Source organism: Ambystoma mexicanum, chromosome 1p (assembly GCF_040938575.1).
Source record: "Ambystoma mexicanum isolate Mex_15411 chromosome 1p, UKY_AmexF1_1, whole genome shotgun sequence".
NCBI classification, from domain to species: Eukaryota; Metazoa; Chordata; class Amphibia; order Caudata; family Ambystomatidae; genus Ambystoma; species Ambystoma mexicanum.
Window position 1 is genome coordinate 317,630,180 of NC_090921.1, and position 17,107 is coordinate 317,647,286.

Here is a 17,107-nt window from a genome sequence, read left to right on the forward strand (position 1 = left end):
CATATCAAAAGTGAGGTGCATTGAGAGAGCTGTGGGCAAAGGTCTCGCTACTGGAATAACACGTTTTATCCGTATAGAATGGTGTGAATTGCTGGTGTAATGTATGAGGGTCTCTACTGGAATAAAAGAGGGTGCGCTCTATCAGAAATGAGGGGCACTGATGGGAGGTGGATTCATCCAGTACAGAGATCCAGTATCAGACTAGCAGAAGGGGGGAGGGGGAAGAGGGTTATGGGTATCAGGAGCTGCTCCACATTTATTCTTTATCAGAATATGGTGTTTGTAAGTAAAGTGTTCCTCCTTCATGGAAGAACAATTTCCTACGTTTGCACGCACCTGGAGGGGACGATTCAGAGCTCATGATAAAAAGAGTGGGAAAATAGACATTCTCCCAATCCAGTTTCCAGCACCACCATTCTGAAGTGGGTGGAAGTATTGGAGGGGATATGTCTTTGTTTCCAGCAGCAAAAGCTGCTAAAATCACATGTTGAGGAGGAAACAAGTGCTCCAGTGGGATTGCAAACATTTCTTAAAAGACTACCACTTATCTAATTTAAGAAAGTTTTCTTAAACTTTCATTAAACTAGAAAAGTGGTGGTACTGCTTGTCAATCCATAAATCAGGCACATGCAAAGGCGGAGGCTTTCATGTCCCTGCCCCCAGTGGTGGAAATGGAAAAAAAGTGGCAGGGGATCCTACAAGGTCTGGGGTGGGAGCGGATGTTGGGGGAGCGGTGCCCCAGGAGGCGGGGTTAAGCGATGGAGCTCCCAGTTGACCTCCGATCAAAGGAAATATCCAAAATATTAGTTTAAAACAGCACTATTTCTATCATGGTGCTTCTTTTCCAAACTATATATCAATTCCACTTTAAACCACTTCCATGGCACTGATGATGAGTTACTTCACTATGCAGAAAATAGTTTTGACCAGTGTGGCTGAGTAAATATTCTTTAAAATGCACAATTTGCATTCCATCTTATAAAAAAAAAACTTCCCCTTGGGTACTATTCAAACACAGTGATTTCTTTTCGCCATAAGCAACGTTTTCCTTTACTTGAACCACACCCTACACAGCTCCTGCAGCTCCCCTCTGAAAGCAGTTGGGTGGCTGCATTGTGTGTGATGTTAATAAGGGTATTTACGCAATGTTTGTTGGATAACTGTATATTTATTTATTTATGCAATATTTGTCGGATACAAGTATCCGACAAACATTGCATTAATAAATAAATAAACCGGGTCGTGGCTGAGAACTGTAACTTCCTCTTGTGACCTCTTGTATGGGGTCACCATAGGAAGTTACAGTTTGCTCGCGTGCAGATTTTTTTTTTCTTCTCCCCAGCACGGAGCAGGAGTTTGGGAAAGCTGACTGAGGCCAGATCCCGAGATCCGGCTACACATCTGCTGTCGGATCTCAGATCCAGCGAGAGCCGGCCCAATGACCAGCCCTGCCTGCACCACATTCTTTCTTTATAAGAATATGGTGGTTGAAAGTAAAGTGTTCCTCCTTCATGGAAGAACACTTTCTTACTTGTTTACATTTGTACACAGCTCAGAATCGCCCCCTAGTGTATAAGGATATCAGTACCGGATAACAGAAGGTGCTGCTGTCATGATTGATGGGACATTGACTGGCCAGCTTTTGAGGGTCTCTACTTGAATAACAGAGGGTGTTACATTTCAGAAGTGTGGTGCATTCTTGGAACTTTAAGTGAATGTCAGTCGAAGAAAAAAGTCTGCCTTTGCAAGCTGCGGAAGGAGGGGAGAGTGTCCCATTTAGGTGTGAGCTTGTGGAACAGAGCGGGTAACCCAGAAGAGGCTCATGCTGGGCTGCAATTATCATTATCTCTAATTGTTTGTGTAGCGTTCCTCATCTGTTCAACTATTTCCCAAAGGCAAAATCCCACACTCCACATATCTGGCTGCTCAATATTAATTTGCTTTCTCAAGAGACCAAAAACTATGCAACATTATAAAGGGGTTCATAGCTGTCTGATTTTTGTTGGACACATTGAAAGGCATTAGTTCATTTGAACTGTGGATTTCGTTTAATTGTGCTTCATTGGAAGCTCAAAGATTGATTAAATGCAGGGCCGATCCCACAGGAGCCATTGGAGGGAGTATCCCATAAGCCAAGCTGCTTTGAAGGGTCTCTACCCCACAAACTGCTTTGGGTTGGGTATCGCATAGGCTCCTTTGGAGGGATTATCTCACAGCCTTCGGTGGAGAGGCGAACCCACTGGTACCATTGGAGGGGTGATCCCACAGGCTCCTCTGGAGGGACTATCCCATAAGCCAAGCTGCTTTGAAGAGTCCCTATACCAAAGGCTCCTTTAGGGCGGCAATCCCACAAGCTGCGTTGGAGGAGCTATTCAACGGGCTATTTTGGAGGGGCTATCCCACAGGCTCCTTTGTATGGAACAGTCTCACATGCTCCTTTGGAGGGCTATTCCGCAGGCTCCTCTGGAAGGGCTATCCCGCAGGCTCAGTTGGAGGGGCTATGCAACTGGCTCCTCTGGGGGGGATTATCACACAGGCTCCTGTGGAGGGGCAATCCCACTGCTGCCACTGGAGAGGTGATCCCACAGGATCCCCTGGAGGGACTATCCCACAAGCCAAACTGCTTTGGAGGGCCTCTATGTCAAAGGCTCCTTTGGAGGGGTTATCCCACAAGCTGCTTTGGAGGGGCTGTCCCACAAGCTGCTTTGGATTGGGTATCACACAGGCTCCTTTGAGAGGCTTATCCCACAGGCTCATTTGGAGAGGCTATCCCACAGGCTCCTTTGGAGGGATCTGTCCCACAGGCTCCTTTGGAAAGGCTTACCCGCAGGCTATGTATGAGGGTTTTCCTACAGGCTCCTTTGGAGGGGCGATCCCACAGGCTCCTTTGGAGGGGCTATCCTACAGGCCCCCTTGGAGGGGCTATCCCACAGGCTACTCTGGAGGTATATCACACAGGCTCCTGTTGAGGGGCAATCCCACTGGTGCCACTGGAGAGGTGATCCCACAGGAGCCCCTGGAGGGATTATCCCACAAGCCAAACTGCTTTGCAGGGTCTCTAAATCAAAGGCTCCTTTGGAGGGGCTATCCCACAAGCTGCTTTGGAGGGGCTGTCCCACAAGCTGCTGTGGAAGGGCTATCCTGCATGCTACGTTCGAGGGTTTTCCCACAGGATCTTTTGGAAGGGCTATCCCACAGGATCCTTTGTAGGGGTGATCCCACAGGCCCCCTTGGAGGGGCTATCCCACAGGATCCTTTGTAGGGGTGATCCCACAGGCCCCTTTGGAGAGGCTATCCCACAGGGACCCTTGGAGGGGCTATCCCACAGGCCCCCTTGGAGGGGCTATCCCACAGGGTCCTTTGGAGGGGTGATCCCATAGGCTCCTTTGGAGTGCTATCCCACAGGCCCCGTTGGAGGGGCTATCCCACAGGGTCCTTTGGAGGGGTGATCCCATAGGCTCCTTTGGAGTGCTATCCCACAGGCCCCCTTGGAGGGGCTAACTCACAGGGTCCTTTGGAATGCGTCTTTAATGCAATAGCAAAGTGTACCTTGACATGTTTAAGTTCTTCAGCCAGCCCTGCATTCTTGTATTTGCAGCCATGCATGTTTAAAGGAAAAGGACACTACACTCAAATTGCAGGAATTGAAAATGACATGAGTTAAAATCCAGAACAGCACCTGCGGACTCTATTTTTTCTTTTTTTTTAAACAGGTGTGACTGATCAAGGAGTGATATTTGCTGGGAAAAGCGGGCAGTGGTGTCAGCATGACTTGCTTTATTGGAATCCATCACCCCCCCCCACCACCACCCTTCCCATGCAGGCAGCTGCAGTGCGGTAGAGGGGTAAACATGCTCTATTGCCAATCAGGTCAGCTTAACTCAAATGGCCAGATACGCCCCATTTCCTTCAAGCAGTTGACATTGCTTCGCTGTCACTCCGTGTCCTCTGATGTCACTTCCTGTGGTGTTGGACATCCCATGTGCTTGTCAGTGTCCGCCTCCAGCCTTATGTTATAGGATTTAGGCCCTGAGGCCTGAGATACATAGATGGAGCTCTACCCTGGCACGTGAAGCTCGTAGGGCAATTTATCTCTGTCAAAAGCTTTTCAGTTAACACCCAATGAAAGCCCGAGCAGAACCCATTGTTCTTCTGTCCAGGTTTGCCTCTCAGGGCTGATGAGAGCAGGTGGGGGGGGGGGGATAGAAGAGAGGGTCAGGATATACCATTTTCTTATTTGGGGGTAACGTGACCTTGAATCTGCAGGGGTTTGGAGGCATGGAGGGCTCTTAGCATGTCTTTAGGGAATTTAGAAGAAATCTCAGTCAGTGGGGCTCGTAACAAGTCCCCCAGGATCCCGCCGGTAATTCCGGGGGGATATCGGGCAGCGGAGATGGTACAGTAGTGTTTCCCGGATTTTATGGATGGCAGAGATGCCGGTAAATCCCCATTCCCATGGGATGGGGATGCCGCAATCATCGGCACTGGTAATACCAGTGCAGGAGATTGCAGCAATTGTCTGTTGGTAGGATCTGAACTCCTGCCCGGTCGGGCCTGCCGCTAGATCACAGCCACTACTGGCAGTCTTGGAGTTGGCCGGTCCGGAAAGGTGCTGGTAGACGTTGTTACCGGACCGGCAAACTCATAATGAGCCCCAGTGAGTAGGTCCGAAAGGTCAGTATGGTTGAAGCAGTCAGGCCTGTAGCTCTCATAGGCCAGTGTGGCTGACGCACAGTCATCTCTGTAGCTTCGAAAGGTCATAAGTACAGATTGCACCCCAGAATAGCTCCCCCGCCCCCACCCCTCTACTGACACGCTTCCTCTCTGCCACTGCAGCACTTAACTGATAATGCTGGAGGCACTGAAATACAAAAGGTGGCAAACTGAAGCCTGCACCCCCTTCTCATTACCGCAGAGGGGAGTGCAGTGCTGCCAAAAGGATAGGAGTTTTACATTGTTCTTTTTTTTTCGATGGTCTGCAAATTGGAGACTAATATTTGTGCCGTTTTGGGGCTGCCTTGGTATAGTGAAAGTAGGACCACAGCGCGGTAAGAAGCATATTTCTGCAGCAGGCGCTTTACCACCTTAAGCTTTCTCGAAAGGGATTGGATCCTACATTGGCCTATTTTGATTTGATTTCTCTTTTTTAATAAAAAATATGTGCCTTTAAGTATTTTCTTTTAAACTGAGTAATGATATCCAAGAGACATCTTTTTAATAGACCTTTCTCCTTTTTATGCCAGATGGATGTTATAATAGATCGAAAACTCAACCGCGTTTCTTAGCCCCTTGCTTGGTTTACATAGGCTACTCCCATTTCTGAAGTTCCTTAATTACTTGATCTCAATGGTTAAATAGCTACACATTACAACAGGACTTTAGTTGAACTGGCACACCCTTTTCCAGTCTTTGCTTTTACTTTAGTACATTGTATTCAATTGAAGTGGTGGAAAACTACAAATCCCAGAGCAGTTGATGAAAGGAAAGTTCAAAACTGGGGCATGCCCTGGCGACATGGAGTCGTCTGGCAACCTTAAGTATACTTCTCAGGCTGCAGCAGACACTACTTGGCCCTACCCCCAAATATTGATTTGTGACTCTTTGGGTGCCCCTCAATTTCTCCTCCCACTTAAAGCACTTAGACAGTAAGCCCTGTCCCTTTGAAAATCATGCATGGTTGAGTCAGAGTCTGTCCTGCCTAATGTGTAATGCACCAACACACTGAGAAGTCTACAAGTGTCCCTATAGGTCATTCCTCTTACTTTCATCCCTTGCAAGAGACCAGCAAGAGACAGTGAGATAGAAGCAGGTGGAGAAAAGGAGTGCCATGCAGTAATAGAGACAGAAAAGGGACAGCTAGAAGGAAAGGCAGCTTTCCGCACATACTTTTGCAGGTCCCCTGGTACATGACTTCCAGATCGGGGTGGCCCTTGCAACGCACCAACAGCAGCTCACACTCGTCGTCGTAGGTGTTTCCATCAGACCCGCACACGGGCAACCCCCTTGCCACAGCGGAGCAGTCAGGGGCACACAGGCAACGCGGCCGCCCCTGCATCATCTGGCAGACCTTGCCCGTGCCGCACTCCACTCCGTCGCAGGAATCTGGGGAGGGAAAAGAGCAGTTCTCAATAAATGCAAATAGGTCCCAAATCCGGCAAGAACGACCAGGAGCAGCGAGCAAACAAAGACGCAGCTGCAGCCCATAGACAGGCTTTATGGAAATCACATTGGCCTACTCCACTTTTAGGGTGGAGCTTTGAATGGGCTGCGACCAGCTCTCATGTTGATGTTAGTGGCTTCCCACTTAGGGTCTAATTCATGGAACTTTGCACTGGTGAAAAGTGACTTTGCACTGACAACAAACATCCTGATTCACAGAGCCATTTATGATGATATGATATGATAGTTTATTTATATAGCGCCTATACACAATGTGTTTCAAAGCGCTTCAAGGAAAGGGAGGGAACAAGGGAAAATACAATGACATTCTTAGCCCATGAAAAGTAAGGATGTGAAATTAACTATCGTACTCGGCCTGACGACATTTCAGATAGTGCAAGAGCTAAAACATAGATAAGGGAGGGAGGGGGACAGTGGGAAGGAAATGGAAACAGACAGGCGATTAACGTACTAGGCCTGACGACATTTCTGCTAGAGCCAGAGAAAAACAAAAGGTGATGGAGAGGGGTACAGAAAGGGAGGGGAGGAACAAAACAAGTGACTATCGACTATCGTACTAGGCCTGACGACATTTCAGATAGTGCTGGGGGGGCAAGTAGAAGGAAGGGGGAGGAGACAGACGAGATTGCTATCATACTAGGTACAGGGACAATTCTGATTGAGTAAGTGCATAGAAGAAATTAAGGGGAGGAGGGAATTGAGATAGGAAAAGAGAGAAAGGGAGAGAGGAGAGAACAGAGAGTAAGCAGTCAAAAAGATTGGAGCAGCCAGAGGGGAAGAGCAAATACAATTGCAGAAGTCAGTAGTCAGTAGTAACACATAATGCCCCTGATTCATGGAATTATCTGCGCGTAAGACGCAGATTTGCGCACCATTCTGCCCGAATATCCCCATACCTCAAACAGGGATTATCGGGCAGAATGGCGCGCAAATCTGCGTTGTACGTGTAGATAATGCCATGGATCAGGCCAAATGTTGCAAGCCAGGATACAAGATGAAGATGGGAACAGCATGATTCAGGGCCACCATGAGTACAAGATGCAAAGGAAGTCCAGCATGAGAGTTGAGAAAGAGTGACGCACCATGAATGAAGTCCATAATAGTGAAATCTAGCATTGGCCACAAGATGGTGATGGTGAAACCAGAATGTATCAGGACAGACTACTGCTGAAGTAGGCTGGAGAGGGGAAGGTGAGGAGACGGAGCAGGGTAGAAGAATCAAGGAAAACAGGCAATACCTGTGCGCGAGAAGGGTGGGGGGCACAAGGGAACATCATAGGGTGACCATTTAGAGTATGTTTGCAGTGCTAAAAGTTCCATGAATTAGGCCCTTAGTTTGGTCAAAAGGCAATTTCTCTGCTGGTCTATTGAGATTCTATTTAAAAAAAACACCTGCTGAGCAGATGCCTCATACATCAAGAGCATCTCTGAATTATCCAGTCCAGGAATGTTCTTAGTTATGCTACCTTAAAAGACTTTTATAGTGCACCAAATCACCATTGAAGTCGTCCCTGAGCACCTGGCTTGTCGTATTGTGCCCTCACCCCAGGGTATCCAGATTTTAAAATGCGGGTGAAAAGGAGTAGAGAGAAGATAAGAGGACGAGGAAGCCGGTGAAATGCCCCAGATGTCAGGATGGGGTGATGTAGATTGAAAAAGGGAATGTTATGTGAAAGCTTGTGTGCGGGATCGATATTGTAGAAAGGGTGAAATGCTCTAAGCGTGTTTCCCATCAAACAGATTCTCTCTGTGAAGCCCTTTGGAGACCCAATAGGTAGCTGATAACACTGGAGATGGGTTTGAGGGGAGCCACGACAGCCTAGTTAGTTAAATCATCGTGGCTTTTTGGCCTGGGATTTACATTTTTTCACAGGGAACACTGCAGATCAATAATTGTGGCTGCCAAGCCAGGAGCCTGGATATGGCCCGAGTTAGAGCAGGGTACGTGAAACAGACTAGACTGTAGGAAAGTCAAATGCAGTTGGAGAACAAAAGGGTAGGACGGGCTGCTACGGATCTGTGGATGCATTCCAAGTTATGTTGAGAGCCTGGCACCCAGGAAAGAGGGCGAATAGCATGATACTCTGATAACATGTATCTGAGAGCAGTAGCAGAGGCAGTTTTTGGTGCCGGGGGGACGGGTAATAGGGTGCCAGTGGAAGGCTGTGGGTGCACTGGGCACCAAGCAATGCTCGGGGGCAGCCGCAACTCCTGCTCTCCCCCCAGAGACGTCTTTATGGGAGAGCAAAATAGGCACTTGCCCCGGGCCCCCACCCTGGAGGGGGCCACAAGAAGGAGCCTTATTAAAAAAAAGTCAGTTTCCCAAAGTCAACAAAATCAGGTATCACAAATCAGGATTTTCTATGGTGTGCTGCCCAGGCTAAACCTATTTTCTGTCTGTTGTTTACAAGTACATTTTGTTCTGATCTTTTCATCCTGTAATGTTCAATGTGATATACATAGTTTGTGTGGCACAAAACCTGTAGCATTCCCACCTTTCTGTGGGGATTATATTGATCATGTGCAATAGCCAAAGTTGAAATACTTATCGATAAATTTGAGTGCCCCGATGGTTCATAGGATAGCTCAGTGTGTTAAGCACTCATTGCAGAGATATGCCTTTCATATACAAGATTACAATATCATTTCGAATGTATGAAGTTGTTAAGCCTGCATGTATATGTACTTTGTTTTATAGCACTTGAGGTGTTATCACCAGTGTACCTGCACCAGATAGCGGTTGCTATAGAAACTAACATAGCGTCAGTGTGGTGAAGGTCTAGAAATTGGTTTGTTTAGATGGGGAGTTGTAAAACCTAGGCAGGCACCTCCAATGATGACAATAAAGTGTTAGAGGTGTTTATGTATCCAAATTCCATACTGTGGAACCAAAGCGTTCATGCTCGCATCCTGGCTTTGCCAGCAGATGATACAGTGATCCTGGACACATCTTATATCACTGACAGTACTGCACTGCCTTCTATGAAAAGATTTGCTTCTCACATACTGGGGGCATTGTTTGGCCAATTACCTGATCTTTCCTATCATGTAGGCCATTTGAGTGGAAGGAGTTTTAGACAGAAGAGAGCAGATCAGATATTACAGGCTTCTTACAAACATATTTTAAGGTGTGCTTATGCAACAACAAAACAGTTTGCTTTTTTGTATAATTCAAAGAGTTTTCTGCACGTTAATACCATTGCCCAAGCCTGTGTTTGGGGTGTATTTAAAGCTTTAAAATACAAAAGAGAAACCTATCTGAAATCTTTTAAGATCACTACCATTAGTATGATGGTATTTACATACTTTCCTTGATGATGGAGACAATGAAGCTAGAATCATTCCCATGTTACATAATATGTTTCTATAACGTTTTGTTTTTTTAAATGTTTCTATTGGGTTATGTGATTTTCATATTTTCCAAGTCAGTTCTGTAAAATGGGATTATTTTAGTTCAGGGTAAAAACTAGAAAAGAAATTGGTAAAGAGCAGAAATTGCAGAGTCGGTATGAATTCCAGCTTCACCTCTTAATCAATGTGTGATCCTGGGTATCTCATTTAATCTTGTATTTCCTGACCTGTCAAAATTTCAAGTCTCTAAACCTTTCAAAATTGTCAGCCCTTTCGTTCTCAGGGTATGATCTTTAAAAAAAGACTCACTCATGGTTTCACTGGCTACACATAGTGCTGTTTCCTCTATAATAATAGTGAGCATTGATATATTACACACCACAGCCACCTGCTTCTTTGCTTTTGAATGGTAACACTGCTTGAAAACCATGTCCCACTTCTAATCTCAATCCATCTGGATAGGGACACCTTCCTCTTATCTTCAAATCATCATCCACTCTCTATGCTATGGTATTTGACGTTTTATCCTTGCTTCTCATTGGTCACCTATATCCATGCTTGAGCACTTTTGCTGTCTCCGAGGCAGCTCATCTAAGTCACTTGACCATTCTGAATTGTGTGTACCTTTGTCATAAAATCTGTTTCCTGCAGTTATACTATGTCCAGTATACCTTCCACGTGGCTGCTATTGATGAAATGTTTGATGTACCTATGCTAGAACACAAGTACCCTCATCGTAGACTGCTAATGTGCCCTTGAAATGCTACTTGTTTATTGTCACTCTGATTACAACATGAATGAAGAGGGTAAGGTATCTGAAAGGGAGTTTACCATGCTTATTTTGATCTCTGCGAGGCAGCATATCAAGCTATGGGTTGGTATTGTGACATGGGGTGCGGCACACTAGATATTCTATATCCTTTAATTCCTTTGGTCTGTTGCATGGGGGTCCCAGAGGTGTCCGTGCCCCAGGCCCCCAAAGTGCTTAAGATGTCCCTGTCTCCACCTGGCTCTGCCACCGTCAGAGAGTGCGGTCACTGCACAGCTCATGGTTCTTCTGCTGGGGGCTGTGTTATATTGCATGCTGTACAGCATAAGGCTATGCCACACTTGTTAATTGGATAGCACTTTATGCGACAGCGAGGCCACCTCACATGTCTGATGAACGGGGAGTGACTCAGCCAACAATGTAAGTGCCAGTGACACTAACAACACTGAAGGGCTTCTCAGCCTCAGACTGCCGCAAACGGCCTTTTCTACAGTATGGAGAACTGGTGACCCTGAAGACACTTCCAGGTTTTCATGGTTTTCAGTATGCAGGTTCCCTGCTGAGGATACAGCCCTGAGGCTGCTGCCCGAGCAGTCATAGGGCCCTGTGAGCATACAGCTGAGGATTCTTGGGTGTTGTGCAGACTGGTATTGTATGGTATTGTTTATTTATATAGCGCCTACTCCCAGGCAAGTGTTTCAAAGCGCTCATGGGCCCCTCTTAGGCGGTTGCTTGGCTCTTCTGGAAATAATATGCACACAAACCATCCCTTTTCAACCACTTGTCTATCTCCAGCTGCCTAATTAGGTGAACAGGTGGCAGAAGGATATGCAAAGATATCGGATATGTTGGCTCCCACACCCCCCCCTCTCCCTGCATCCCACCGCTCCATCCTCCACATATTTGTATCATCAGCAATTCGATGATGGTGCAAGGTTGATACAGGGAGCTATTATGACATAGCACAACATAAACAGTTTGAAAGGTTTTTTAGGGTGTTTGTTACAAAAACTCACAATTAAACCATCATTTTCGTATGCATAATTGAAATCATGTTTTGCTACAAGTTCGAACCTTTATATTGTGCTTAATGAATTCAGCAAACTCTTATGTGTCTTCACCTTAGAATGATTAAAAAAAAGGAAGCCATGGAAAGAATGGGCTCTCTCTAATACTGCCTTTCACTTAAAAGTGGCATGAGTAGTGCCCTCGCTTTTATATTAAAATATCTGATTAAAATAACCCACAATAAAAAAGTAAAAAAACGAATTTTACATTAAAAGTAACACAATCAGTAATAATGAAGAACGCAGAAATAAAGAAAGCAAAATATATCCAACTGAGCCCTAATTGGTGTATCTGCACCAAGACAAATGAGGCGAGAGGAAGAGATACAGCTCCTGCTTTTATTGTGCGCGAGGTAATTGACCCTGCACAGGTCTCCTTTGCCTACTTCACCTCCAACGGTCCACTGAGAATGTCCACTCCGCATATACAAGCATTCCATGACAATATTCAAACTGGTAAAAAAGCAATGCAGATTGCAGGTACGAAGAATATGTAGCACACACCTCTACTCTAGAGAGCAGAAAAAGGAGTAACGGAGGAAATGGGAGGTTTGGAGTCTAGAAGGGAAGGTGAGAAGAGGGAAAGCAGGTAAAGGACAACGAGGAAAGAGAGGATTATTTGCATGCATTAGATGTTGAAGCAAGAATTAAAATCCTGACATCTCATAATATTGAAGTCTGACTGGAGTCCTCATAGTCTGCTTGGAGAGGTGGTCGGATGTACCTTTTGTAACCTCTTGCAATACAGACAACGTACAGTCACCTTGCAACGCCCCACCTATAATATAACATCAAACCGCTCTTTGAATTGGGAAGTCCACACGTACTTGAAGCTGTCTACTTTGATTTGAGTCATCCTCATCTAAGAGCAATTGTGCATCAGTAGGAGGTTCCCACGTGTTTTCAACCCAGATACTCCAATTTCCATTGTTGTTTACACAATCGTGACTTGCACGTGCTCTCTCACCAATTCTGCATCTCACTGCTCTACTACATTTCCATATAGTCCCATTTTCCAATCTTTCAGTACTGGGAAACACTTAGGGAAACACTTCAGAAATTCTCTTAGGATCGTTACATTTGGAGTCACCCTGGGCTGTTGACCCATCCCTTCTTACACTGACTAACACCCCTGAGGATAATTCCACCTCACCAGAAGAGACTCCATCAATACATCTTTTGTATCTTTCGTCTCTTTCTTGTGTATGGATGATGCATTGCTTGATCTCATGAGAGAGAACTTCTTTACTTCCCAACATAGTGTTAACCCACCCTGGATTCAGACTACAGTTAAGATCCATTCCATGCATAAGGAGGAATGGTGACACCCTTGTAACTCCTTTAAGGGCAGATCACACACTCCAAATTAAGCTTTTGAGACACTCCCTCACAACCATTTATCAACATCTTTTCAATTATCCCCCTTATCACTCTGTTAACTCTTTCAATCCGTCAGTTTGTTTCTGGGTGATAGTTAGAAGTTAATTTTCATGTTATTCCCTTCATTCTAGTAGAATTGCCTACCTCTGTTCCTCTTAATTGGGGCCGGTTGTCACTTCTATCAATGGGATAGCCATCCCGCATGAAGACCTGTTCTAAAAATTGTATGATGTCGTAATTGGTAATGTGTTTCACTAGTTTCACTTCAAGCCACTCAGAGAAAAAGCCGATCATGACAATTATAAAACTGTTCTTTAGACCTAAAGTATGGAAAGAACCCAGGGTGTCAATTCCCAAGCATTTCCACACATCCTTGGGAGGGTGAATGGGGCATAACCTAGGTTTTTTCAACAAAAAGCTTTTGTCTGACTTAAGGCATGGGCGACACTCTTTAACAATGCATTCTACTAGGAGATTGACACCTGCCCATCAATACCTCTTGCAAACCTTCCTGTTTGTCTCAGGAACTCCTGGATGTCCTTCGTGGGTGGGTTGGATTAACATTTCTCTGAAGGATTTAGGAGACACCAGCTGGTGACTGTGCAATAGCATACTGGCTACTAGTGCTATTTCTTCTCTAACCGCCCACTTGGATTGCCAGCATGTTTCTTGTTGGGCCATCCCTCCAGTGTCTATTGCACTACCTTGTTCAATACAGGGTTTAGCTTGAACTATTTCTGCAGTTCCTCCATATGGACCACAGCATCAAAATCCTGGGAAAGCACCTTGTTAAGCCTTACTACCTCTTCCTCTTCAGTACCCTTCTATGCCTCCTGATTGAATGGCAATCGAGACAGAAAGTTTGCCATCCGATTCTGATTGCCAGGGACATATATGACACAGAATGTGTATTCTTGCAAGCTGTTCGACCTGCGATCCTTGACTTTGCTCTGGACATCCCTTTAACAGTTAGAACTTCCAGCAAGGGTCTGTGATCCATACAGATCACAATGGACATTATCAAATGCACGCACCACACACCATTCACAAGCAAGCAGTACTCTTTCAAGAAGGGAATACCGGGAACCTTCAGGCACAGATCTCGACGCATGACAAATGATCTTTTCTTCACCATCAGGTGTTTTGGAGAGTACAGCACCTACTCCTTTCACGCTGGCGTCCACTGTGAAGATAGCAGATGTTCCTAAATCTACCCCCCTGATTTAGGAGCTCTATAAATATTCTCCTCATCATTCTTGATGCATTCTCACAACTACACATCCCATACAAATTTGGCATCCTTTGTAAGTAGAACACGGATTGGGTGGCTGCGTTCTGCAATTCGGCCATGCCCAAAAAGGGGCAAGCCACCTCTCTGTTAGGGGACCTGGGAACATCCCTAATGGCCGTCATCGTGTCCTCCTTTGGTCTGTACTCCTTGCCATTAATGAAATCAACCAGGTATTCCACCTCCTGCATACTGAACTTGCACTTCTTGGTCTTAATGGTTAGCCACTTAGCCTAACCATAACACGCACTCCGGAACCATGCTCCATTGCCCCATTCATTAACTAGACTATTAGCCTGCTACAAAAGAGTTCCCAAAATACATATTTATTTTTTTATTTATTTAAGTGAAAATAGTTGGAAGACCAACCTTTTATACTAAACATACAAAATCCATACAATTACAATATATACAAAAAACAGCATATTTCACAAACAAAAGATATAAAATACATTTCACTAACATTTAAGAACATGAATCTTACCCTTTGGAAACGGCCACCACGGAGGCCAGTCCGAAGGGCATCTTGCGGTAGTGGTAGAGACCACAAAAAGTGCTATGAAGGACGGTAAGTGCCTGCAGCCCTGCATTAGTGGTATCTGATGGTAAGCTGCCGAATGACCGAAGGTAGTACACAGACTGGCACTGTGAAGACAGTTAAACCTCGCCGCAATGATCGGCATAGGTAACTTGTCTATCGTAATGTTTCTGGTTAATATATGTGAGATCTGCATATACCCTAGCCTTGCTGTCCTTCCGAGGTTGCACAATGGGGTTCACCCATTGGGCGCATTCTTTCTGTTCAATGAGGTCCTCCCGCACGAGCCATTCAGGTTCCCTCTCTACTTACACACTTTTGGCCAGTGGTATGTGCTTAGTTCTGTGGCTGATGGGGACGGCGCCAGCCTGCAGTATAATTTTATGGGTAGGCACCCATAGGGAGCCAATCATATCATTAAAGATTACGGGAACCAGACCTTGCTCTGTCTGCTGATGGGGTTTGATATATAGAACTGGCTCATCATTATAGAGGCTGAGCTTGTTGCCTAGTGTTGATCTCTCGACCCTAGCTCTTCAACCTGTTTTTTGCCACAAATGTTCACAATATCCATCATGTCATTGACTTCCACAAGGGCTTGAAAAAAATCCTATCAGCCTCATTTGGGTGCCTTCTTTAGTTTCTCCTTCAGACCCTTCTCCAAGTACTTTACACGTCTGTTTGGGGATAATGGAAAATGTCGAACAGCTGTCTGCCATCATGTGGATCGGAGTCTGATCAATCCGTACCACACAACAGGGACATTACATCCCTGAATGGTCTTCTGTATGTATGCAGTGATCATAACGAATCACAAAATAACTAATCCCATAACATCGAATCGAAAATATGGAATTCCAAAAAAAACTAAAAAAGGGGTTGGGAGTGGGAATAGTGGTTTTGGGGGAGGTGGAAAAGTATTAGGAACAAAATAAAAGGGGGGTTCAACAAAATAAAAAGGGAGGTATTAACAAAATAAAAAGGGGGCTTTAAGGGAGACCCCCCTAAAAACAACAAAAAAAGGAATGTGTTATGGTATTAGTGGTAATGGGGTGTGACTCTTGATGACCATCATTTATTCCTTGCCAGAACTTTCATTTTAACTAAAGCAAACTTCCCTTTTCTTGAGGAGGCAGACTGCCGTGAAGTGGCCCCTGATTCCACAATTGGAGCATTTTTTTTATTAATTACCAGGCAGGTGCAGAAATTGCCACAGCAACCAAAACGACTGCAATGCAAGCATTTGTTCTTGTCAGTCATTGGTTGGCAACATTTTTTGGTTTTCTTTCATTTCTTCTTGCTCTCTGTCTATCCTCTTCACATCTTCGTGTTTCCTTATTTATAAGGTTGACTTGTGTGTTACTTGGGGTGTCGTTGGCATTGGTTCATTCACTGGCAACCTGCTTCTCCTCTCTGATGGCCTTAGAGCAAAGTTTGGCATGTTCTACTTTGCTAGCTCTGGCAATAGTTTCTTTGACGGTGGGGTCCCCACACCTCCAGAGCAGAGCTGGTCCTGGATCGTGGGATTGTTACTGTGGATGATGATTTGTTCTTTGATCAGTTCATCTTTGCCCATACCAGTCTTGAACTTGCATGAAATAGCGACTTTGCATAGTGCAGATGCGTATTCTACTGGCTCGCGGCGTCTCTGCATTCTAGAGTAAGAGTTCTCTCTGTTTTTGTCAATATTTGTTTTGGGCAAGTAGTATGTGCCCAACTGTTTCATGGCCACCCCTTAGGTGTTCATGTCACCTCCGCTTAAATCTGCTGCAGAGGGTGGTGCTTTCCCAGAATTTCCTTTGTCGCTCCGGGCCCAGAGAGTGAAGGAGCAGCAACTCTGTTTCTGCAGTGAGCACCATCATGCCCCACTGTATGCAATTAGGGTTTCCAATACTCCCTCCAGTCAACCCAAGAATGGCAGGCGCCACTAGGGTTGCTAGGAAATTCTGAGGGGGTGAACGGCTAGGGGTCTGTCATCAGTAAGTCTATGTAATTCCCTATGTAATTTGTAGTATGTGTTACTCAGTCAGTGTCCAGCAAGGGATGTTAATTGTGTGCTTTACATGAGGTCAACGGTGGACTGGTGTTACTTAGTAACAGCCGGTTGTTCTGTGCAGCGTTAGCGACTATTCGCCTCTTCCTGTTTGGCGCTGACAGCGCCTTAGGATTCAGGCAAATTATTGGCCTAGAAAAACTGCAGGTACACCTCAGTGCATTTGAGGGTCCTTTTCTCTAAAGCATGCTTTGATGATTTTATTGTCTGGTAATGCGTATTTGAGGGTTCTTTCCTTTGATGCCCGTTTCGCTGCTTGGGCCCCTGAGGGGCAGAGTGTGCACATCATGGGTGGGGCCATGCACACCGGGACAGTCAGTAGGTGACACTGGTCCGGTGAGGGCAAAATCACTAATTGTAATTTAGCAGATGGGGAGCAGGCACATTGATCCCTGGGCAGAACGGCAGGACCAATGCAGGGCAGAGAGAAGATCCTGCTGCAGGTTGCCAGGTGTGGAGCATCCCTCTCATCACCAAAATG

At 45.5% G+C, this 17,107-nt stretch overlaps 1 protein-coding gene across 1 annotated transcript in view; it reads right to left on the reverse strand.

Annotated features, from left to right (window-relative positions):
* FSTL3 (follistatin like 3) overlaps nt 1–17,107 on the reverse strand; it is a 189,608-nt gene that overhangs the window by 67,421 nt on the left and 105,080 nt on the right. Inside the window, exon 3 of the mRNA XM_069647832.1 lies at nt 5,887–6,102. Coding sequence (XP_069503933.1) covers nt 5,887–6,102 — 216 coding nt within the window. The remainder of the gene's footprint in view (nt 1–5,886; nt 6,103–17,107) is intronic.